A 25,632-nucleotide genomic window follows, 5' to 3' on the forward strand; every position below is an offset into this window, starting at 1 on the left:
AGGGAGAGAGGCAAACCATGAGAGACTCTTGAATGCTGAGAACAAACTGAGGGCTTATGGGAGTGGTGGAGAGGGGAAGAGGGTGATGGGCATGGAGGAGGGCACTTGTGGGGATGAGCAATGGGTGTTATATGGAAACCAACTTGACTATAAATGTGTTATTTCAAAAAAAATCTTAAAGAAGGATAAATTCTTGCAAATAAAAACCTTAATTTTCAACCACTAAATAAATAAATGTTCATCAAAATCAAGTGGGATTTATTCCTGGGTTGCAAGGATGGCTCATTATTCACAAATCAATGAATGTCATGTATCACATCAATAAGAGAAAGGATAAGAACCATAGGATCATTTCAACAGATGCAGAAAAAGCATGGACTAAATACGACATTCATCATGATAAAAACCCTCAACAAATTAGGTTTAGAGGAAACATACCTCAACCTAATAAAGGCCATATATGAAAAACTCACAGCTAACATCATATTCAATGCAGAAAAGCTGAGAACTTTTCCCCAAAGGGCAAGAACAAGACAGGTATGTCCACTCTCACCACTATTGTTGAGCAGAGTCCTGAAAGTCTCAGCCACAGCAATCAGACAATAAAAAGAAATAAAAAGCATCCAGGGGCACCTGGGTGGCTCAGTGGTTAAGTGTGTGACTTCAGCTCAGGTCATGATCTCACGGTTTGTAGGTTCAAGGCCTGCGTGGGGCTCTGCTGACAGCTAGCTCAGAGCCTGGAGCCTGTTTCAGATCGTGTCTCCCTCTCTCTCTGACCCTCCCCTGTGTATGCTCGCTCGCGCGCGCGCGCTCTCTCTCTCTCTCTCTCTCAGAAATAAATAAAACATTAAAAAAAAAAGATCATTCTTTTTAGACATGGAGCATGGAGGGAGGAGTATCATAGGTATGATCTGACAGAAAGACGCAAAAAGTTCTAGAGCCACACATGGTAGGACTGGATGTAGGTGACACAGGGTGGGGTGAGGGGGCAAGTGGGAAAAAGGGGCCTGTTCACAAGTCTGAAGGGCACCTGATGGACATAAGGATGAACACCCCACAAGCAGCAGATGTCTAAGGTTAGGCAAACTTCATTCCCCCAGGGAGACAGGGAGGCCTCCTTCATCTCCACATCTTCACCAGAATCTCTCCTCCTGCCCAGAAACAGGCACCTCCCCTCCCATGCCCCTGCCTGGCCTGTGTCCCCTCCAGCCTCCTGGCCATCTCCTGCACTTCCTCTTCACCTCTCTTTCCTCACTCCCAGCCTCCGAGAGAGGACCACCTGCTCTACCACCATCATTCCCCACAAGACACGCAGTTCCACACCCAGGGCAGTGCTCCTCCTGAATGGTCTCCTGACATTTATCACCCCTTCATTCCTTCATGTATTCATTCATTCAATAAATATTTGCTGCCCTGGGAACACAGCAGTGCCAAGACAGCCACCTAGGAAGCCTGTGGTGTGATGGGGAGAGACAGACAACAAGCAAATGAAATTTACACAACATGTCAGGGTAAGAGGCAGCAAACTCACAAGTAAAACGGGACAGGGGCAGAATTATGAAGGGGAAAGGACTTGCTATTTTAAATATATATTACATATAATAATAATAAATAATAATTATATATTATATATAATTATATATTATATAATATGTATATAATATATAATTATGATATATAATATAAAAATAACTATATTATATATAATATATAATATGTGTATATAATATATGTACTTTTTTATTTTAAATTTTTTTTTAAATGTGTATTTATTTTTGAGAGAGAAAGAGCGTGCACAAGAGCGGGAGGGGCAGAGAGAGACGGAGACAGAGGATCTGAAGCAGGCTCTGTGCTAAGAGCAGAGAAGCCTATGTGGGGCTCGATCTCACCAACCGTGAGATCATGACCTGAGCCAAAGTTGGAAGCTCAGCTGAATGAGCCACCCAGGTGCCCCCAGCCTTGCTACTTTGGATGGGTAGTCACAGAGGGCCCTCCAGGGAGCTGTGACTACAGTTGAGACCAGTGCCTTCGAAGCCTGACTTTCCCCTGCTCAGGACTGCTCGGCCATCCCTGTGTCCAGGAAGCCAGCCCCACCCTGCATCCTCTTCTCCCTCCAAGCTGAGGCACGAGTATTGAAAAATGGCAGGGAGCGTGACAGTGGCAGCTTGAGTGTGCTGACTCACCTCCTTCAACCTTCAGTACCCCCCCGCCTCTCACCAAGGAACCGCTCTGATGCCTCCTCACTCCTGCAAGCCTCTACCACCATGCCCTCCACTCAGTACTTGCTGATTTTTGATTGCTGTCTATATAAATAATTGGCTGGAAAAAAAAAAAATAATTGGCTGGGGCTCCTGGGGGTATCCACTTTTGTACAGGGAGATAAATCTCCAAACACACTTTGATTAGAAGGCACTTTCATTGTACCACTATAAAACTTATATTAAAATTGGAACTTAGAGTAGTTTAAATTAAATGAGTTATATATAATTAAAAAGCCTTTAAGGCACAACAAGGCTCTTTTTCAATTTTCGTTTATAACAGAGTCAAAAAGAAGAAAGGCACCCGTGGTCAGCATAGCTGGATTGCTATTCACCTAATAACTAACCCGTCTGAGAGTTCCAGGTAAAACCAACAGTGTTTTCCCCTCGTCCTTCCTCTGCTTCTTAGCTGGGCAGCTCCAGGAGCTCAGCTTTGAGACTCGAGGCAGGGCCTTGAGACAGTCGTGAGAACAGAAGAAGGGTGTTCCAGCAACACTGAACACCACTTCTTTGCTGGAGAAACACCTGCCCCACATCTGCCACTTCAGGAGCCGGTCAGCCTGAGTCACCCCCACCTCCCAGAAGGTGGGGCAGAGGCATACACAAGATCTGTCCCCAACAGCCTGAATCCTCTTTCCCCCTGAAAAACAGATGCTTAGTAAGACAGGAGAAGAGAAGTAGTTGTTTTGTCTGCATTACGTCTTTCATGTATCCAACCCAGCCTATAGCACTGACCTTCCCTCTCTGCCCACAGGCAGCTGTGACCATTGCTCACCATGGGGCAGGGGCTGCAACCTTCTGGGGTATATACACCCACCTAAATGAGAGAGGCATTCCTCTGAAGGAGCACCCCCCATTACCACAGCTTGACCAGGCTTCATGCCCCATGTGTCTGGGGCTGCCCTCCCACTCCCACCTCTGAAGGTGAAGCAAGTGCGTCCTTCCATGACGGCCCCTCCACCATAAGCATGAGGCTTCTCTCTGGCGATAACCTAGCACTGACCCCCTTGCTCACTGTGTGTTCTGACCATCCAATACCTTTATCTGACAGTAATCACTTTGGTCACCAGAGCGGGGAATCCTGCCCCCTCCCTGAGGTCCCAGAGCCCAGCTTCGGAAAGAGAGAACGCCTTCATCATCCCTTAGCAACTTCCCATGGCCAATTTTTTAGAAACAGAAACAGAGACCACTATGCATCATCACACTTAGGCTTCCACCCAGAGCCCAGACACCCATGGTCCCATAGGCAGGAGCACAGCAGTGGGCCTGGCCAGGCCCTGCCCTGCCAGAGGGCAGATGCTCAGGGACACACTGGGCAATGGCTGCCAAGTCCCACCAGACCCCCTTATAGAACTGGAAGGAAATGGTCACAAATACATACTCATTCTGCTGGGATCAACGGCTGCTCTGGAAACCCTTTCCAGCAATAGGAGAATTAAGAAAAAGGTGTAGATGTTGGGGAGCCAGGGGGTGAGTAGGGGCAGGACACGCTCTGCCACTCTCCACAGGGAACATCAAGAAACTGCCCACAGCCCCGTCCCAGGAGGCTACCTCAAGCTCCACTGTCCTCTGGGAGGTGGGGACACCTTACCTGATCTGATATGGTCTGCTTCAGCCTTTAATGTTCAGCATCATCAAATGTCCTTTTCTTACCCTCAAAAATACATCAGAAATACATGTAGTATTTTTCAGGCTAAGAAAAGCCTCAAACACCAGGCTGCAGTGGTTAGGAGCATAAGTGGGACCATAAGAATTCCAGGGGCAAACCCAGCTCCACCAGGTCATATTTAAGAGACCTCAAATAGCTCACCTACATCTTGGAGCCTCAGTTTCCAGATGTTTAAAATAAGCAAGTTAATGGGGCACCTGGGTGGATCAACTGCTTAAGCATCCAACTTACGATTAGGTCATGATTCCATGGTTAGCAGGTTCGAGCCCCATGTCAGGTTCTGTGCTGATAGCTCAGAGCCTGAAGCCTGCTTTGGATTCTGTGTCTCCCTCTCTCTCTCTATCCCTCCCTCACTCACTCAGGTGCTCGCTCTCTTTCTCTCTCAAAAATAAACATTAAAAAATTTTTTAGTAATTTAATAGTACTTCACAGAATCTTTTTAAGAAGTCAGTTAAGAAATGCACTTAAAGCTTTGACAAAAGAGTAGTTGCTTATTAATTTTATCATCATGAGTAACTATGGAATTCAAGGAATTCTGTATCAGGAGTCAGAACTCCTATCAAGAATCTTCTTATTCTTGTAAGGAAAGAATAATAAGAGTCATTCAGATTCCCAGAGGCCACCTTCCCGTCATCCCCATCCGTGAGGGGTCTCCGGTTCCCTAATACTCCATATTTCCCAGTTACACAGAAAGAGACTTATTTTCATAAAAAAAAAAGTTCTTAATGCAACAGGACTTTGCACCTGGCTGGGAGCAAAGCTCAGCCCCACAACTGGGAGATCATTTATTGCATCTTGTCTTCCATGATGACTGGCCTAATTATCCCACAACAACTCAACTGTGATGTTGCTCACCGGATTCCACAGGGCGGCAGACTCTCTCAGAAGAGACATCTGGAAAAGCTAGGACTCTCCCTCGATGGAGCCCTTCTTTCTTCCCCAAAACAATTCCAGCTAAGCCTCAGAGGAACTGTACTAAGCCCTGCAACCATAGGCGATCTGACTCCAGAGTCATGGAACCACATCTGAGTCCCAAAGCTGCTGGGTGGGTCAGCTGTGAACCCAGGCCCTGGCTGTCAGGAGCACAGGCCCCAGGATGCAGAGAAGGGTCAGGGTGGTGACTGACGAGAGGTGAGTCAGCCCATGGAGATCAGGCATTCTTTCTGTAGCCTGTCTGCAGGGCTAACCTAGGGATGGGTAGGCTGGGCTTCTGAACTGCTTCACACATAAGGGCCAGGTTGGTGTGGTAAGGCTTGGGGGAGGGCACCAAGGAGTCAGACATTGGTGACAGTGAGGCAGGCACAGCACAAGAGCAAAGAATGAAGACCACATGGAGACTGCAAACCTCACCTCCATCAACTCCCTACACCTCCAACCATCTCCGCTCATGTTGCCAGAGCCCTGAGAGGGTGGAGGCGGGCTCCTCAGCCTTGCCATCTCTTTCCCCCACTTTAATGCACCTTTCCACTCCTTTGCTAGAGCCTTCCAAGCCTGCCCCTACCCCCTGCTCAGAGCTCCCCAATGTCCATTCACATGTGGGGACTTGTCCCCTGGCTTCTCCAAGTGGAGCCACCAGGTTCTCAGAGACTAGGCCTAGGCTGGGTGGTCCATGGCCCTGGAGCTGTAAGTTCATGTGGTCCACAGGGCCATGGGGCTGGAGGTACAGTGGAAAGGCCACAGGAAGGGGTTTGCAGCTCCATGGGAAGGTCAGCCCCCACAGACGATAGGGAGGGGGAAGGAAACAGAAGTGGGAGATGGTGCAGCTGGAAGAAGCAGGATGACAGGTGGCCTGCAGTGGGCTCCAGGACATCTCTGGGGCCTCAGGATGACCCTTCTTTAGACATCAGCACTCTGGAAGGTGATTCTGCTCCTGGCAATTGAAGAGTCCCTGATCAATGACTCTGACAGCAGGCTTGGCTATCTACCCCTACATCTCTTCTCTCCCCCTTCCCACCAGATAGGGTCTTATTCCACCCCCATCTCTACTTGAGGGCTCATCTTCCTAACACACATGTCCTCCACCCAACACACATCTCCACCATCCCCTTCAAGGCCCTCCACCTCCAGAAGGTTCTTCCCAAGCCCACCCCCTCCAGCACCTCTGTGCTCTCAACTCTCCTGTCACCCACGGTTTGGCCCCCACTGCTAGCTGAACATGACTTGTACTCTATTAATTGCTCGGCATACTGCAAGAATACAGGTGATTTCTTAAAAGTGCTCTTTGTACTTATTCTTTCTCCTTTCTCATAATCCCACGGTGAGGCACCAGCCCACATACAGGAATTTCCTGTAGAATGCAGCTCAGGACCATCTTTTCTGGTAACATAAAAAAAACCGCTTTGAAGGAGATTAGGTTTACATTTTATTATACATTTTCATCTGGAATGCATAATGAATCACCGATAATTTGGTTCTAGTCAGCATGGCCACAGAAGTGTTTTCATTACTAAAAATTACCAAACTAACTGGTGCAACCAGTAGGACAAGAGTGGACACATGGCTCAAGGTGGGGCTCTGATGTGAATGCCAAGGCTTCCAGTCTAACAGTTCTGGTTCTGGGGTGGAAATGCCACATGCCATAGTGCCAGAAGCTAGAGGAGACAGAGCAATAGTAAGCAGCCGTCCCCACCATGCATCCGGCCTCATCCTCTAGGTGGGACCTAGGAGGCACGGAGCCAACCAGAAGGACATGGCCATGTCAGGGTGGACCACCCTAGGAGCGGGTACAGAGGCTCTGCTCTAGGGAACAGGTTCTGGAAAATTGCAGGGCTGGGGATGCTCTGGTTGCAATTCTGAAATTCTGAGCCTGGACACCATGGGCTACTGCAGTCAATACCATGTTCCTTCTATATGGGGGACACTCTGACACTCCAGCTTCTTTCAGCCTTCAACCCACCCTCTGTGGGCTCCAGAGAACCAAATCATGGGCCAGGACCAACCTGTGACACTAGATCTGCCATCAGTCACAAGCCCTGAGGTGAGCAATGTGTGGACTAATAATAGAACAGGCATCCTGCTCTGAGACCAGGGATGTAGCAGTGGGACTAGGGAAGGCAGGAGCTACTTTCTCCTTTATTACTCAATAAATGTACCTAATATCCTTTAGGCTACAGTTGAGAAATTAACTTAATCACTACACACAGGTAATAAAAGATCAACAACTGACAGAGATGTTTAATTCCGTATCCTAATGCATATTCCATTCAGCAACAGCCGACTACTCTCTCTCCCTCCCAGTCACCAAGCCCACCCATGCCCATTGGTCCTCAAGCTCCAAGAACAGACTCACAGATGTCATTTCTCTTCAACCACCTGGCTCTCAGACAGAGCCAAGCACACAGCTAAGTGCTCGGTGGATACCTGATTACTAAGATTTAAGACCACCAGATGCCCTAGGTGACCCAGATAGCCTAGGGCCCAGGGACCCATGCTCAGGAGCTACGTAGCATCCTGAGAAGTTCAAGGGAGAAGCTGTTCTTTGGGACACAAAGACATACTCCTAAGCTCTACTGCGAGAGGATGAACACCCAAGCATGAGGCAGAGAATCCCATTCTTCACAGCCAAATGCACAAGGGAAAACAACAACATATGTAAAAATCAAACAGAAGAGAGTGGAGGAGGAGGACCAGTGGGGTATATTCTAAAAGCACTCCAATTAGACATCTACCTGGCAGGCCTCTCCCATCTGACATCTCCCAGCATACCCATGTCAAAGCTGATTTTACCGGAATGGACACACAAAATGTGGCATCAGCAGGACCTGAGATCTTTACCAGAGAGGAAGTATCTGAGCGTGTTTTAAATGCAAGGCTAGAAAAAGAAAGCAAAGAGCTGTTTTCATTTAGAGAGTAAGATGTGAAAGATATAACAGCTTTAAAAAGTTTTTATTCCAACAGTCATAAGACTAGCATCAAGAAAAGCCATCGAGATGGGGCGCTTGGGTGGCTAAGCGTCCGACTTTCGCTCAGGTCATGATCTTGCGGTTCATGGGTTCGAGCCCCGCGTCGGGCTCTGTGTGGACTGCCAGCTCAGAGCCTGGAGCCTATTTTCGGAGTCTGTGTCTCCCTCTCTCTCTGACCCTCCCCTGCTCACACTGTCTCTCTCTCTCTCTCTCTCTCCTAGAAATAAATAAAACATTTAGAAAAAAAAAAAAAAAAGAAAAGCCATCGAGAGTCTTGTACCTATTTAATGATATCTCCAAAGACAACTTTGTTCCCACTGCCCTCAATCCCTTCCTCTCTTTGTAGGGACATTCAGCAGCTCCCCTCCCTGCAGCCACAAGCTATTTCTGCGGACCCTGAAAATTCTGAGCACAATGAGAACATCCTGCATTTGCTTGAGCTTACATTTCATTCTCTGGGCTCCCATTTGGGGCGAGGTTGGGATGTGCCTGCCACACTGATGCTGGCTTCTTGGCAGAAGGGACGGCCAGGGCCAGGCAGGCCCCAGCAAACAGTGTACGAAGAGGACTGCAAGTGAGTCAGGGTTCACCCCTCTCACACTCTTAACCCAGAGGACTCTAAGGATGTTGGAAATTGTGACAGGATTCTACTCCGAAAGAAAACCAAAGAGAGTCCAGTCTCTCCTGGGGCTTCTTCTGTAAGGAGTCCTAGAAATTCAAGTCACCTTGTCCAAATTCCCACATGCCACCAACATAAATAAGAGATCCCTGGCTCATTCACTCCCTTAAAAATGTCTGAACATGGCAGGCACCTGGGTAGCTCAGTCAGTTGAGTGTCCAATCCTTGATCTCTGCTCAGGTCGTGAACCCAGGGTCATGGGATCAAGTCCCATGGCAGGTTCTGCAGTGGGTGTGGAGCCTGCTTAAGATTCTCTCTCTCCCTCCCCCTGCCCCACTCCCTGCTTGTGCATGTTCTCTCTAAATTAAAAAGGAAAAAAAAAAAAACCTGGACATATTACCGTGTAGCAGGCTATACTGGCCACTAGTGCCTCTGGGGCTCCAGACCCAAGGGTACTTAATTCCACCAGAAAGAGGATCCCTGAGGGTCCAAACACTGAGCAACAAGTACTACAGCTGACACAGGCATGTCAGGCCGTGGTGAGGGAGAGGGTGCAGAGTCCTCCTGATGGGGACTTAGTGGGACACAAAACCGCAGCTCTGACTGCCATGCTCTGCACCAGGTGTCACACACATCAGGACAACTCTAAGATCAGCCCTGTTATCAAGTACATTTTACTCACCACTAACCTCAAGGTAAGAGAGACTAAGTGACTTTCCTCAGCTAGGTTTGAGCCACTGAGCCCTCTGACTTGAGGGGCCCCTGAGGCAAAGGTAGGACCAGGTAGCTGCCCCAGCAGGGATGGGCCCCACTGCCAGCCGAGGTACCAAGAGCACAGAGAAGGACTCAGCATGAGCAGGGACAGGGGTATTATCAGAAAAGTAGGCCATGCTTCAGAGGCCCAGGCGGCTGAGGGGAAACATGGGCTGTTAAGTTGGCACCTCTCACCTCTGTTGCTGGGCCAGGCCGCCAACACCCTCATGGATGAGTAGATGGACGGTACCTTTGAGGCGTGATCTTAAGCCACCGCGTAGTCCGCGAGAGGCTCACTGGCGATCAGGGGTGGCAAGGATTTCAGAAAGAAGTAGGGATTACTTCCCTTCTCAACTCTTTTTATTATTTTAATTTTTATTTTATTTTTGAGAGAAAGATCATGCGCAGGGGAGAGGCAGAGAAAGAGGGAGACACAGAATCCAAACAGGCTCCGCACAGAGCCTGAACTCGTGAACCACAAGATTATGACCTAAGTTGAAATCAGATGCTTAACCGACTGAGCCACCCAGTTGCCCCCCACTTCTCACCTCTTAGAAATACACACACACACACACACACACACACACACACACACACACTGGCTTTGAGTCCAGACACACAGTAACTGAAAACTCAAACTTAACAGCATTTTAACAAAAGTAACAGGGGCAGCTTTTCTTTCCAGCTAAGACCTCCAGAGAGATTTCAACTTGGACTCAACACCATGTTGGAACAGTGTGGAAGGGGGAAAGCCAAGGACTCAGTCTCTAGATGGACCAGCAAGCAACTGCACAAATACCTTCTGGCAACTTCTTATAGATAGGGGAAGCCAGTGGTCTCTAAGGTGATTCCCTGTGGTCAACACTTGTCTCTCACCAGCACCAGCTTCTCCTCATCTTTGCCCCAGGCAAAGTGGACGTCAAAGGCCCCCTTTGACTGAGGGAATATCTAAAACCAAAGGCCACTCATCTTCCCTTCTCCATTCCATCTCTGGTAGGAAATAAATAAAACTGCCTTTTATTAGAAGAGATCATCAACCAAGTAGCAGAGGTGTGCCATTTTTCAGGAGCTGATTAAAGAGATGGTGAAGAAACTCTAAAGACCATGATCACAAAACCCTGTACTCCACTCTTCCTTTAAAATCCAGATGCACCTGTCACTCCGACACAGAGCAGTGCCTTCATGTAACCCATACCCTGGCAAGCTGACTCCCCTGCTTATGCGCAGAGCACAAGAACCTCCTTTTGGGGTGAGCACCCATCTTCCCTATCTTGGAGCTAGGTCTTTCTGGTCATGAAATTCAGACAGACACTGAAGAGAGCAACAACACTGGACCTACATCTGGGGACCCAGTATCTCCACACGCCAGGAGAAGGCTTCTGTGGGATGCATTCCCCTTTGTTGTAGAAGCCTGGTCTTTCACTTCCTTTACAGATAAAAGTGTCAAACGAAGTGTAAATGAGGAGATGATAGGAATTCTAGGTAGGTAGCTTCATCTTTAAAAATAAAGTTTTCATTTTTATGCTCTGTGCAATCACAAAGCCCAGGACCATTTCTGTAGGGCACAGACCCCAGCACACAGCTGAACCTTAGCCCTCATTACACAAGGACTAAGACAGGCCATTCAAGCTGCCCTCCCAAGCTCAGTATGCCGAGAACTTCCTCCTCCTCTCAGGGACACCAGCAGGGCGCTGGAGTGTATACCATCTGCACACTGCAGTGAAGACTCAGGTCTGTGCAGAGGGACAGGAAAGTAATGCTGGTCAGAGAGACCCCCAGTGGTCACCATGCCCTCACCCCCATCAAGTGACAGGGAACTCCTCACTGCTATGCCCTTCCCAAAGGGGGACACAGAAGAGACATTAGACAAACAAGGACGAGCCACACTTTCAGACTTCCCAGATGGTGTACAGCCATACAGGAACACAAGAGGTAGAAAGACATCTGAAAGGACACTTATAACATTCATCTCAGGGTTTAAAAGGACCCAGTCAGCCACCATAGAATTAAGATATATAGACGACCTGAAAGGGATCAGAGTTGGCATCCAGGCCGTGCTCTCCCTTTTCACATGAGGAAACTGAGGCTGGAGAAGAGAAGGGAGGGACTCAAGTCCATGGACCTAGTTTGTGCCCAGGTTAGACCTGGAATAAATGAGGCCCTGTGTTCTCATGCAGATATCAGCAGCCTTAGGCAGACTGCACTTCTGAGTTAGGTTTTTACTGTGTTTAAGGGGCTCTGCTTGGTTCTCCCCAGTGGGTTCTCTTTCAAGTATTGGAACTGGGTGAAAGGACTAATTGGCTTTACCCTGGACCACAGAGAGGCCAGCCCACATTACACAGGCAGATCGCTAGCACTGGGACATGCCTGATTTTGTCCGCAGCTCCAATGCCAGAGCTGCACACTTCTACCCACTAACTGATCCAACAAATGTACTTCAGAGCTCTCTGCCTCTGCCCTACCCTCCTGGCTCCATTTCAGTCAGACCTCACCACAACACAGATCCTTCCCTTGGGGACTGCTTCCTCCAAAGTATGAGAGCATGACGCCACCCCTTGGAGAAGAGGAGGAAGCCCCAGGTAAACCATGAGCTGCCCCTACCCCCAACCCTCCACCAGATTTCTGTTCCCCTCTCCACCCAGCAGGGGTCCATTCAAAGCTGGATTCTGTGACACAGCTCAGTACTAAGCCCAGAAGTGCTGTCAGGGAACAGACTTTAAAATTAAACTAAAGTGGGGGCACCTGGGTGGCTCAGTCAGTTGAGCGTCCAACTTCGGCTCAGGTCATGATCTCACAGTTCGTGGGTTTGAACCCCGCATCGGACTCTGTGCTGACAGCTAGCTCAGAACCTGGAGCCTGTTTGGGATTCTGTGTCTCCCTCTCTCTGACCCTCCCCTGCTCATGCTCTCGCTCGCTCTCTCTCTCAGAAATAAATAAAAACACTAAAATTTTTCAAAAAAATTAAAGTGAAGTTAATTTTATGTTCTGCATTTCCCAACAGTCCTTGAAACATCCAGGCACAGCATGGGGCTAGGCCCTGCTGGTCTCCAGGGTTGGCTAGCAGCTCCAACAAGACCAAATATTAAATGAGAATACACAGGTTTTATCTTTTTAAATACCTCTTAGCATTAGGACGAAGACCCCAGGAAGAAAGAGACTGAGTTTCTCTTGGTCTATGCCTTCCTGACTCAAGGGAAGGCCTAAGGCCAAGAAGCAGATACATGTGGCTACCCACCTATTGAGAGGCCAAGCTAAATTCAGGACAGATGGCTTCCTGGCCACAGGGGCCAATCACCAATGTATCTGGGTTTCATTGCAGTTTGTTTAGGTGTTACTTGCTCAGAACATTGGGCCCATCTCATCTGATCCCCTCCATTTCTGGGACCAGTGCCCTCCACGTCCCCAGTGGCTGCAGACAAGACAAGGGACTCAGAGCAGCACCACAGTGGTTGAAGCAGAAGGACAATGACCCTGGATTGGCAGGACAGAAGAGTAGAGCCCACTTGCATGAGGCCTGTTAGAGCCTATCTGACACCATCATGGCATTTACTTCGGTCTAAATGGTAAACAAGAGAGATAACCCACAAGTCACAGAGAATAAATCAAGCAGATGATTGGGGCCTGGCGGATTTGATGCTGCCAACTCCCCGAAAAAATGGAAATCAGAACCCAATTTATAATGCATGGCCTGATGTCCTGATTACAAGGGTAGAAAGTTTCCTAGAGAAGCATAGATTATTTAGCAGCAGAGGCATAAAAAAAGTAGATGAGTAAATGCTAAATTAAGAGGAAGAAAAAGAATGGTTTTCTGTGAACTTATAAATGTTCATTTTCCTGGGTCAGAGAACTTTTCAGAGCCAATTAAAACTCTATTAACTACGATCTCAAAATACACAAGGGGCACACAGCGCAGTGACTGGCAGAGGCTAAGAGGCATGCTGGGAGCAGGCAGAGAAGAGAAACACGCAACACAAAGGCAAACACAGCAACTTCCCCTGTCCAAGGGTAAAAATACAAACAAGACCCTCAAACAGAACACCAACCTGGCAAGCGCATCCCCAAAACAGCCTGCCTAGGCCCTGGGGACAGGAACTGGGCAGGACACCAGCATGGGTGACATGGAGACAGTGACAGGTGGGAGCACGGGAGTGGGGGCTGACCCTCAGGATTTAAGTCACCTGCAAACGAGCCAGTGAGGAACCCTGGGTGCAGAAATCAAAGTTTACCTGTCCACCTACTCCCTTCTAAATAGGTGAAAAAGACTCTCTAACCCAGGCTATTTCAGTTCACTGTTGCACTCGCCTCCCTGCCCCCCAGCCCACCTAGCATCGGGCTATTTCCCAGCATGACTGCAGCCTGTAAATGTCTCTCTTTTTGCTGACTACAGTCAGCCTCATCATAGTGACAAATGCTAAGGGAAAAAAAAGCTAGTGTTAATCACGAAATAGAATCTCTTTCTTGGATGTGTACGGGGTGAGGAGGGGGGGGTCTTCTCTAGAGCTTTTCTACCCAGTAACCTGTGGGACTGGCGGTATCAGCATCACCTGGAGCTGGGGAGGAATGGAGACTCTCAGGACCCATCCTAGATCTACTACATGAGCATTGTATCAGGACCCCCTAGCTCTTTGCAAGCACATTCAAGTTCAAGAGATGCTGCTGTAGGGCACAGCCCACACTAACTCCGGAGGTGGGAAATGGCTCATCCAACTCCCCCAGGAACTTGTGTTACTTGCCACCATTCTTCACCTCGAAAATGGATGTACTCACACAGCTGCAAATGGGAAGCTGTGCTCTCCCCCCAGTATGACCTGAGAAACTAAAATCCACACCCACTCGTGGAGAATAACCGTAAGACAGCCATGACTGGAGCACCGGGGTAGCTCCGTTGGTTAAGCGTCCGACTTTGGCTCAAGTCATCTCACAAATCTTGAGTTCGAGCCCGGCATCAGGCTCTGTGCTGACAGTTCAGAGCCTGGAGCCTGCTTCGGATTCTGTGTCCCCCTCTCTGCGCCTCCCCCACTTGCACTCTGTGTATGTCTTTCTCTCTCAAAAATAAACATTAAAAAATTAAAAATAGAAGACAGTCACGGCTGAATATTCAAGAACGAGAGAAGAGCCGCCTCGAGAAACCCCATGCCCGCTCCACAGTCACAACAGAGGTCCTGGATCCTCCCAGAGGAGCAGCCCGCAATCCCAGAGCTCCATGACCCATGGAAAAGCCCACTCAGGCCTCTGAGACAGCTCACCAAGAATCTCATCTTGGCAAGCCAGTTAAATGCTGGAATTAGCACCACTGAGTGTTTAGGAATGGGGAATCCACAGAAGACGTCCCTAAGAGATGCCTGCAAAAGAGGTTCAGAAAATGCCAGCCCAGACCCAGATGTTCACAGGTAAGAGAGGTGATTTCCCCACACCCACAGCCTGAGGGCCAAGAGTAAGGAGAGGTGAATAGCAGACACCTCAAAGCCCACACAAGATCAGCTACTCTTCCCCAGTCAGGAGCCAGAAAGAAGAGTGGGGCATGGTTTGTGGGTGGGAAGGAGACCATGACTAGCAAGGGCTAGGGACCGTTATCTTAAATTCAATCAACTGTGTAAGGACGATGACAGTGATTAGAGAAAAGAAGTATTTTTTAAAAATTATTGCCCAGCCTAGCAGCCCACATCTTCCTCAACTCCCAGCCAATGCAAAAGGGAGCCAGGGAACTCCAGGTCTCCGTGTTAGAAGCCACCTCAACTGAGGGACAGGAGTGCCCCCGAACACAGTCAGCAGCACCAAGGACCAACACTTGCAGAAAGGGCAAAGAGCCGTTCTGCACTTTCTTATGCTGACCCCTAGGGTTAGGGAGGTTGAGGACCACCCTGATTATTGATACCACTGACACATTTATTCCTCGAAGCCTTCCCTCTGAGATCTTACACACATTAAGAATACATGGTGTCTCATAAAATGATGCTCAGCATCCCTCCTCATCAGGGAAATACAAATCAAAACCACACTGAGATACCACCTCACGCCAGTCAGAGTGGCTAAAATGAGCCAATCAGAGNTCTCTGGTCTGTAAGCACCAAGGCATATGAAGCTACCCATCTTAAAGGGACCAATATTTATAGTTATTTAGTGCAGGACTAGAAAGTACAAGTCAGAACAATTTAGAGAAAGGACAGTAGAACATATGAAGGATGTGTAGGGCTATGTAATGGCCACTATCCAATCTCAGAGCCCAGCCAGTGGTGGGAACACAGCATGCAGGGCCCAAAAAGGCAGGAAGAACACTCCCACAAATGACTGTCCCTAAGAATGGAACACTTCCCTAGGCTGCCACCTCTCACTTTCCTAGTCTCCCCAAATATAAAATTCTACCAATACTGATGTTAGTACTGTATTTATTTATCTCAGCCAGAGTGTGGGGGAGAAGGGAAAGTTTTAATTCTTTTAGGATTTCACTAAGTTTTATCTCTCGTAATTGTTTCCTCTGAATTCAGAATTTCATTAGTATTCTAGGCCACATTCTGCCACTCAGCTCTTATTAAAGAAGCACTCCACCCTGCTACATTTCTTTTCATCTACATTTGTAAAACGATAAACTCCTTGAAGCTATTTCAACTGCAGCCTCTGTACATAAAACAATTTAACAAAATTTACATTTGCCATTGTTGCCTTAAAAATGTGCGAACACACATACACATTGGTCATTTAATCCTCATTTACCCTTAGGACACTCAAATAATTGTTGTAATAACTTTAAAGGAAGTCAAATTGTATTAATTCTTTCCCAGTACTTAAAAATCTGAAGTCAATGAATGTTTTGTTAAGTATTACTAATCAGGAAGGAAACATCAGAAACATTTTACCATTTAGTCCTGAAAATGTTTTTTGATTTATTTACTCAGGCCCACAAAAGTCTATTGGTTATGATTCTTCTAGGAAGAAGACGGTCTGAAGAAACTCCCAAAGGAGTTTCGTATCATTTAGACCATCAGTTATGGATATATTAGCAGCTACAACTCCAAAAAGAAACTGCCCAGAATCTCTAACACATCAAGACAACCTTGGATGTTGATGCGATCTCCACCTGGCCTGGCTTACAAGCTGCTTACAGGTTTGTTGGGCAGACCACTCCGGTCCCCACTCGCACACATTTCCATGATTGGCTATCTCATCTGAATTTTAAAAGCATGAGGTGACCTCATGACTAGTAACAAATGTTGAATACTGATTAACTCAAAACACAAGGAGTCTCTAGTTGGCTCTTAAGACAATTAGACACTGTAAGGAAGAGAAACCTAAGTAAGCTAGGCTTTATCCACACGCTAAGAATGAGACATCACATGTGACCAAGAGGGCTCAAAGTTAGTTCTAGAGAAAAGCCAAGAATGCGTGCAGGGCTTTACAGGAGGAGGAAGATTCAGACATGTGGAAAGGACAGCACTGCAGACGAGAGCATGCTGTATGAAGAACCCACGCATAGAGTGTGCTCAAGATCACCAAACAAGTGAGTTACATATAAACGTTCTGTTGTATCTGAATATTTCCTGTCCTGTATCCCAGGCCCATGAGCATGGACATCATCTCATTCCATCATTGATGAAAGCAGACCAGTGAGCAGAAGCTACTACAGTTTGAGAAATCTACACCACAAGAACTGGATCAATAAAATAGCAGTTCTTGCATTTGGGAGTTTGCAGAGGGATTGCTTCCTGTTTCAGAAGCAGCCACATGCCCTGACTCGGGGGACAGGCACACCTCCTGGCCACTGTCCTGATGGGAGGAGAAAAATCAACATCCTGATCTAACAAAAAGCCTTCCTCCCACACCATAAGCAGAGTCTGTGCTTTCTTGATGGTGCACAACTATTAGGGTGTTAAGAGCAGAGATAAAGATGCCCTAGGCTGATATTAACTTACCTTCACTTTACCTCCAGCTAAATCCCACCTTAATTGGCTTGACTTGTTTAATTGAAATAAGTGATTTATAACAGTGTGCCAAGGAGCCCCAATAGGAAGAAGACTAAATAAGCTTATCTGTGTTTGCCCGTTTGCTTTATTATTAAATACTCAACAATGTATTTGTAGGGCTGAAGTGATCCTTTTCCTTCTGTGTCCACAGGAGTGCAATGACTAAGCCACGCCCACATGGGGAATGCAGGGCTGGCCAGCCAGTCAGCCTCCAGGCTCTTTCCAAAGAGCTTTAAGTCCTGTCCTTCATGCACGGTGATGGAAGAGATAGTGCTGTTCTTCAGATCATCTGTGTACCCCAAAAGGAAGCCACACAAACTTTAGCAGCAAACATGAGCATTCAGCTACTTTTGAAGCTCCCCAAAGATTAAGGTTTGTAGGTTTGGGACTGCATTACAATTAAGTAATAATGAGAAAGAAATCCTATCTTTTGATCAAATAATGCATTAATCCTACTCTCCATACACCGTGTGTCATTATTCACTCTGGTAATGTTGACTTTTAGAGGTAACTCTTCTTGCTTATTCCCTAAGACAGGAAAGAAGCACAGAGAAAAGAGGAAGGGCATGCATCAAGCAGGACAATAAAAGCTCAAAGGCCCTGAGAAGCTCGTGCATAAATTTTATATTTACCACATCAGAAAAGAAAATCCCAGGTACTTTGTTTTTAACTTTTTAAATGTTTGTTTATTTTTGAGAAGAGAGAATGCACACATGACAGGGCACGCAAACAAGCACGTGGGGGAGGGGCAGAGAGTGGAGACACAGAATCTGAAGCGGGCTCCAGGCTCTGAGCGGGCAGCTCAGAGCCCAACTGGGGGCTCAAACCTGTGAACCATGAGATCATGACCTGAGCCAAAGTTAGACACTTAACTGACTGTGCCGGCCAGACACTCCCAAGAAAATCTCAGGTACTTTTAATCAAAGGGTGTGGTTCTTTCTTACGGTTAGGCACACAGAAAGCATTTCCTGCAGAAAAACTGCTCTCCCCCCAGAGCCCCAAATTCATCAGGCCTAGTACCTGAGCAGGGTTGGTTGCAGTTGATGAATCCTCTTCAGTACTTAAGACCAAGTTCACTAAGCAATTAGCAGTGTACCGAGACTCTCCAGGGAAGCGCTGGAGAATAAGTTTTTCAAGCACTTTAGAAGCATTTATATATACCTAACATGCCATTAATCATTCTTATCTGTTCATTAAGACAGTCTCCCTTAGGACTCCCTACTTGCCCGTTCTTTCCCAGCTTGGTTCTTTTTATCTGCATACGTGAAAAGGAGTCTCTCTCTTTTAACACACATTTTATAATTAAAAGACTTCATTAATTCACATGGGTGTGCTTCACCACTAAGTCTGCATTTTCAGAGTTTTATTAAATATACAAAAAGCCTATTCTCTTGAGGGTCTTTGTGGAGGACAAACCATACAACAAAAGCTTGGTTGTGGAGTACATTCTCAGCATTGGAGAGATTTTAGGCTATTACTTACAGTGTGATAGAAACCTCTGGTCTATATCAACACATGTTGTTTCCTTCTGTCCCCTACCAGAAAGGGGGAACAATTTTAACCCACACTGCAGTTTAACTGGTATAAACTCAATATATCTGATTTCTTCTCTACCTTAGCACTGAAAAGCATCAAGTTTCGAATGTCATATCATCTGTTACATGACGATACCTCTGCCTGCGAGTTCCCCACACCCATGTTCAGGCCTTGGCTGGTTCCTGGGTCCATCCACCCCAGCACAGCTGGCAGGGAAACCCCAAGCAGCGCCAGATGCAGCCAGAGGTGTCCTGGTTTCATTTCGTGGAGTCTGTTGAGAAAAGGACAGATGCTCAGAATTAAGTACTACAAAATACAATCAAGTCACAGGGTAGGTAGTTAGAACTTGTACTCCAGAATCAGATTGACCTAAGTTTAAACCCTATCACAAACCCTTCTGTTCTACTACAGAGAGATAGGAGTACTTATGAGGCTCAGTTTATTCATCTATAAAAGGGGCTCAATGATATGCATTCTTCATAAAGTTGCTCTGAGGGTCAAAGAAGTCAGTGTCAGACACATAGTGATAACACTATAAATGCTAATTGTTATGTAGAAACCAATCCACCATGCCAGCTACCATTCCATCCCCAAGAACAAACTAGGGTGAAGACACTGTGTCACCTCTGTTCAGTTACCACATATCCAGGCTTCAGTCTTTTCAGGAAACCTTGGGGCTTGGGCACACAATTAGTGCTCAGTAAATGCTGAGGAGGAAGGATGTTAAATGTACTGTACCCTGTTTGTGGCTGATGTCTCAGCTTACAAGATAATGAGCTTCAAAATGGCATTATAAGGCTCAGTATTTTCATTTCAAGACTGTTCTCCTTGGAGAGAAGTCCAAGCACCCAATGGATAATGGAATTTCAGTAACTAAGTTTCCTGAGGCTCATGTGATAAAATGTCTAAAATCCTAGAGGACAAGAAATGGGCAATTCAAAGTAATCCAAGAATTACATGGATTAAAAAAACCAAGGATCAACTACAAAAGATACTCAACTACCACCCATGTGCCAGCCATGATGCTAATGGAACAAGGACACAGGCTAGTGGACTTGTCCATTTAGCTATTTTTTTTTTTTTTTTTTTTAAGGTTTCTAGCGTAAGCATTCCAACCTTTATTTCAGTATCTCTAAGAAACACAGCCAGGTAGATAGAACTCATCACGCAGTATTTACAACTTGTACTCAAGAAAACTGGAGGGGTTATTGATTTCTGTGAGCACTACACAGTTTAGTGCTTAATTGCATGGGGTGCACACAGCATCCTGATTATGGCTGGGAGATGAAGACACAGAGCTCCTTGGAGGCCATTTCTCCATGTGACCTGGCTTCTAGCTGGTCCAGAGCAGGTAACCCAATCAGAAATGATGAGTGGCTTGAGGGAAATTAGAGGCTGACGGAGGAGTCCACCCCTGATTGTCCCCATAGCAACAACTTTCAAGGATGCCTACTTGAAATAGGAAGGGTTGGAGGTATCCCACCATCACTAACGCTGATGAAAGGACCACCCAACAAATTCACTCCCAAGTTTCTTTTGGCTGCCTTTCCAGATATGCTTTATGTCCCTCACCAGAGACAGAAATGCCCACAGGAAGGAGAAATCCAACTGAAACTAATGGCATCTAACAATGGCCTAAGAAAAGGCAAGGTTCTAAGTTAGGAGTGTCTTTAAAGAGAATGGGTCTCTTGTCTTACAAACAGTCCACAGGCTCCCACTCCTCTATCTGTTTCTTCTTCATTGACATCTGTTGGCAAAGCTGGAGCTACTGGGCAAAGAGTCTGCATGGCCAGTAAATAGTGTGAAGGTCACAGTCTTGTCACCATCAGCACCTGCTCCTCACTCGGAAGAAGGCAGGGCCGTGTGGAAGGGCGCCGCTTCCTCTACTACCTGAGGGAGGACTGGAGCGCCCCCAGCCGCCCTGCAACCCCATGGGCCCGACCTGGGGCTCTAGCTCCAGTGTGTGAGTTCTTTCCAGGGACTGGGGAGCTGGGGAGAAATCACCTTAAAATGGCTGTGCTAAATGCAACCAGTTTTTCTGAAAATAAATAGGGTAACTCCCTACTCTCCATAAATTATTCTCTTTGGAACACAGAGCCTCATTCCAAGAACGGCAAAAAGTCAACAGTAACTCAAACTAGAAAGACATTACTTCCTACTTTATTTTTGGTAATTCTTCTCTATTTCTCCACTATCAAATAGTGCTCATGAGGTAAGTACACATACAAAAGGTCTTTTTTTCTCTCCCTTTTCACGCTTTTGAGCCTGAATAAACTAAGAAGAGCAAAATAATCAAAACTCACTCTACTTAACATACAATGTCAATATCTGGAATTATGAAATATTCAAGCCACGAAATCTAGTATTTAATTTTCAATTTGCCTAGTAATCCAAGACCAATTATACTTGATGTTCTATTTTTAATGGAACAGCATCAAAATAAAATCCATTCATTTCAGTTGTTATTTTGGCAAGTTCCAAAACTGTTTCACAGGGTGCACCCAGACCTTGGGCATTAAACCAGCTGCTTGAATTGTGTTTCAGGACGCGTGGGCTCCAGCCACGCAGCACGTGGGTGGTCTCTGGTTTTATGGGGTTTGTGTTCTGGGTCCCCTAAAATTTTATTTATAGACAAGCAAATCCAAGAGGCAGGCCAACTACTGAAATATTCCTAGCCAGCTTCTCTGTAACATCTTGCTCAGCTCGGCCACCACCAGACTGGACTTCATTTGCATGGTGGATGCATATTCAATGTCATTTTACACTCACTGTGATTGACAATTCATTTTATCTACAGTGGCAACAGCCTAAAAATTTACAACTCAAGTTTTATGATGGTTCGGTTCATAAAAAAAAAAAAAAATTGGGTCTTAATCAATTTTGATGATCTATCTAATAACCAAATAGAGGCTATCTATTTGGTTAGCACTTTACATAGCCATTATTATGTGGCAGGCACTGTCCTAAATGCTTTACAAGTATTAACTCCTAATCCTCACCTGTACTCCACGATGAGGGCAATAATTAATTCCCAGTCAGGTGACACAGCAGACAGGTCGCTGAGAGGCCAAGTACCCTGCCAGAGCCACGGGGCAAATAAATGTCAGAGCCAGGACTCCAAGCCCAGCAGGTGAACTCTGGGTGTGTGCTCTTACCATCCACCCTCTGCTGCCTCTCCATACTTAGCAATCCTTTGTGTCAATAAACAGCTGCTTTACTAAGATGGGGAAAGCCTGGAAAGAGCATGATAGGAAACCCAGAGTCTCTCCTCTGACAGCTGCCAAGAGCTGTACCCTTCAGTAGGAGCAGAGCACAAGGAAAGAACCAAGCTGCTCCTCTCCGCACCCCTCCCCAGAATGGGGCCACTTGGCACACTGTCCTTAGCGTTTGTAGCTGCTGTCTGTATTGGCCAAGAAGAAATATAGTTGTACAAAGAAACCATGAGGAGATGCACAGAATGCCACGCAGCAAGGATGCCTCTCTGCTAACGGGCAATTTCAGCATGGTCAAGACGGGCACTTGGAGGGAAGTAGAGCTGTTGACTCATTACTCCTCACCTTCAAATAGCCCTATTGACCTTCAGACAGAAGAAAATACAAGAAGCTCCTCATTACGGAAGTAAGAAGCTACCATCCATAATATTACAGACCTTCTTTTTCAACCTAGAGTTCCTTTTGAGATCAATTTAGGTTTATAAGCTTCTAGTCCTAGGAATGGCCATAAATCTATCCGAGATTGTTCTCATAAAAGAGCTGGGACTGCCTTTTCTTTCAAACAACTCATAAAGCACAATCACTTGATATTTAAGACCTGCTTCCTCCGAGGTTTTCCACCCAAGCCTCGCCTTCTGCAAACTCAAGGCAAGCCGCTGCTAACGTGGCTTCTGCTTCACATGTAGGACACCACAGTCCTGAAAGGTCAGAGAAGTGACCCAATATGTAAGCCAGGTCAGGAGCCAAACCTAGATTGAAATCCAGGCATCCTGAGCCCCAGACAAAGGCTTTGTTTCCTACATGATCACAATCATATATGGAATATGTGTGCATTCTGTTTAGAAAAGACTAACTCTGCTTCTCTAGTGTTGGATGGGCTCTACCAGGTCATCTCTCTGCTGCTCTGGTGTAAAGCACAGGATTTTCTGGTTTTAAAATATAAACAGATACCTGCGCTATTACTTGTATTTAAAATTAAATACAGGTGCTACAAATCTTGTATGATGTCACATACCAAAAACAGACTTGCTTTTTCAAGAAAATTGAAAAAAAGTGACCTAAGAATATAAACGGCTAGGGGAAAACAGGTATGAATATGCTGGTTCCAAATGTGCCCCACCACAGAAGACACACCAGTATCCAAGCTGTCTTTATGCAACAGGGTCAGAGGCCAGAGAGAAGCAACAACACTAAACTCATAGTGGTTCTAACACAAACTTCTCTCCTCTGGGAACCCGCCTTGTTTGGGAAGAGTAGGGATTCAGACCCGCAGAGCTTTTGCACAGATTGTGCATTAGTACTCTCTTTCAGCAACTTTCCCAGAATAAGGCAACATCACCAAATTAGACATTATGGATTAGCCATGTGGAAATGGCTTCTTTTTGTAACCAACAAGACCAGAAATTATAAAGATGATTTGGCAGAACCAAGCAATACCACCCGAGCCTTGAAGACAACAGTAAGGTTTGCAGCCCTGAGGCACCTGAATTTCCAATGCTTCTAACTAACCATGTGTATGCTCTAGCCAATTACTTTAGGTAATTTAGACCAACCCCTGTAGCTCTGCCCAAAGTTAGTAAGAAAAAAAAAAAAAAAAGCTGCACTGACTCTGTCCTAAAAACCTGCAACATACATACTCGTTTCTTCTCAAAGGTTTAGGACCCTAGGTTTGATACAGGAGTATTTTAAGAAAAAAGCAACGGGTTCAAACTTCCTAAAATAATCCCTCAAACAGCAACCCAGGGAAATTAGGCATGGAAATAGATCAGGCTAACCCTGCAGCAAGCCATAATGAAGTTACACTGCATTTCCCATTAATTATCTGCTCTTTATCTTTAGTAAATTGTTCCAACATTTGATAAATTGAATGCCTAAATTACTCTGTGTGCAGTGTAGAAGTCTTGGCACCTCTATTTACCATGAAGTTTAACCCACATAACGAGGAGTTCCAGGAACCCTCAAGTCTCAACATTTAAATTAGACCATGTTCGTGCAACTTAGTTCTGTTTTACTTGGAGTTCCACGCCTTGTGTGACGCATTAAGAAAATTTAAGAAAATATGTGCTCTTGAAATAACTTCTGAATTTTGTGAAGTTAGCACAGAATTGACCACACATCAACAAGACAGGAAGGCTGAGTTGGTAGGGAAATACCAAGACAGGTAAAGTAGGAATTAAAGTATATTTTATGAAATCCTGACTCTTCAATGCCAGTTTCTGGAATACAGTATTAAGTTAAACAAAAGATCACAACATGAAGATCACCAAAAAAAAAAAAAAAAAAAAAATCTGCAATTCTGAGAATAACAAGAGAGCAATCATGAGCAATGTCAGGGTAGAAAAATCCGACTTACCCCTCCCTCACCTACCTCCAGGACACAGAAGAAGGAAAAAAAAAGTTCTCCGAAAGCNAAAAACACACTGCAGTAACTATAAAGTAGGCTATCATCGTGAATGACCTTTGGCTCAGTCTCAAGTCTTGGGGGAAGGGTGTCAGTTTTCTAGAATGGGAAGAAAGCTAACATTCAGCTAAGCGTCTAAACAGATACGGTGTAGTAATCCTGCAGTAGTACCTTCTCACAAAACCAAGAAGGAAATCGGAGATGAGCTGCAGCCTTAGGGTTACTGGAGCTTAGGCGTCCTAGAAGACCCATCATTCATTCCCCAGACCATTTACTCGCCAGTTGAACCCTTCATCTGACCAGTACCCAGTCCTGAGCCTGTCCTGGGAGCCAGAAGAGGCAAGCACAGAAACCCGCCCACGCCAGGATTGACAGGACACTGTTGAAAGTCTTGTCTGACTTTCCTCGAAGCCTGGTGGTGGAAAAATAACTTGGGACTTGAGTTTCGAGAAACGTCTGAATTTCTTCCTGATGCCTCAGAGATAATAGGCCCACTCCCGGCACACAGGTGGTTAAGAGTTACCGTGCCACCTCCTAATGAAAATCTGTTTATGTCTGGCCCAGAGAACGTGGACGAATGTTTGTATCCCGGGGCCCCATCGAGCACAATTCCCGGTGCACAGGCTTGCAACGAATTTAGGAAGGGAACCGACCAAAAGCGGCTGGCGCTGTTTTTCACTCGCGGGAAACCTCGTTGGAAGCGACACCTAGAGGAGAGCGGAGAGAGCCGCGGGAGCGCGATTCATCATCGTCCGCGACAGTTATGTGGCGCGGGGTCCCTGGGACGGCGCAGGGGCACTGACTAGCGGGCCGAGGTACAGACCCAGCAAGGTCCGACTCCGCGGGGCCCCGGGAAGTTCAGCAGACGGGCGCGCTGCACCGGCAGCTCGCCGCGTCCCGGGCGCTGGGAGAATTCCTGCTGCCTCCAGCGGGGTTCTGCCCTTGCCAAAGTGGCGGTCGCCGAAGTCCTCAGGTGGCAGGCCGTGGGCGAGTGAGCCGGAGGCGCCGCTGGGTCAGCTCAGGGAGCCCGGAAGGCTCGCGCTCCGCTCGGCCGCCAACTCAGGACGACAAGCGCCCAAAGCGCAGCGCTTTGTGTGGGTCGCCTAGGTGTCCCCCAAACTTGAAATAGGGCTCCTTTGCTGGCGCAGAGAAGAGCGGAGATCATCCACTGCACAAGCTTTCTCAGGCTCAAGCTTCCTGCCCGAACGTCCCCCAAACAAACTGCTCCCTAGTGACTCCCCAGCAGGGAACGGCGGCCGGCGGGCGCTCTGTCTGAACAGCGACCAGCAGGGCAGAACCGAAGCCGCGGGCTTCGCGGAGCAGG

At 46.7% G+C, this 25,632-nt stretch overlaps 1 protein-coding gene across 2 annotated transcripts in view; it reads right to left on the minus strand.

Moving 5' to 3' along the window:
• FSTL4 (follistatin like 4) overlaps positions 1-25,632 on the minus strand; it is a 407,161-nt gene that overhangs the window by 380,586 nt on the left and 943 nt on the right. For both annotated transcript variants that reach the window (XM_077768629.1, XM_077768627.1), the window contains exon 2: positions 18,831-18,966. In XM_077768629.1, coding sequence (XP_077624755.1) covers positions 18,831-18,956 — 126 coding nt within the window. In that variant the 5' untranslated portion in view covers positions 18,957-18,966. The remainder of the gene's footprint in view (positions 1-18,830; positions 18,967-25,632) is intronic.

Source organism: Crocuta crocuta, unplaced genomic scaffold (genome assembly GCF_008692635.1).
Source record: "Crocuta crocuta isolate KB4526 unplaced genomic scaffold, BGI_CrCroc_1.0 scaffold64, whole genome shotgun sequence".
Taxonomy (NCBI): Eukaryota; Metazoa; Chordata; class Mammalia; order Carnivora; family Hyaenidae; genus Crocuta; species Crocuta crocuta.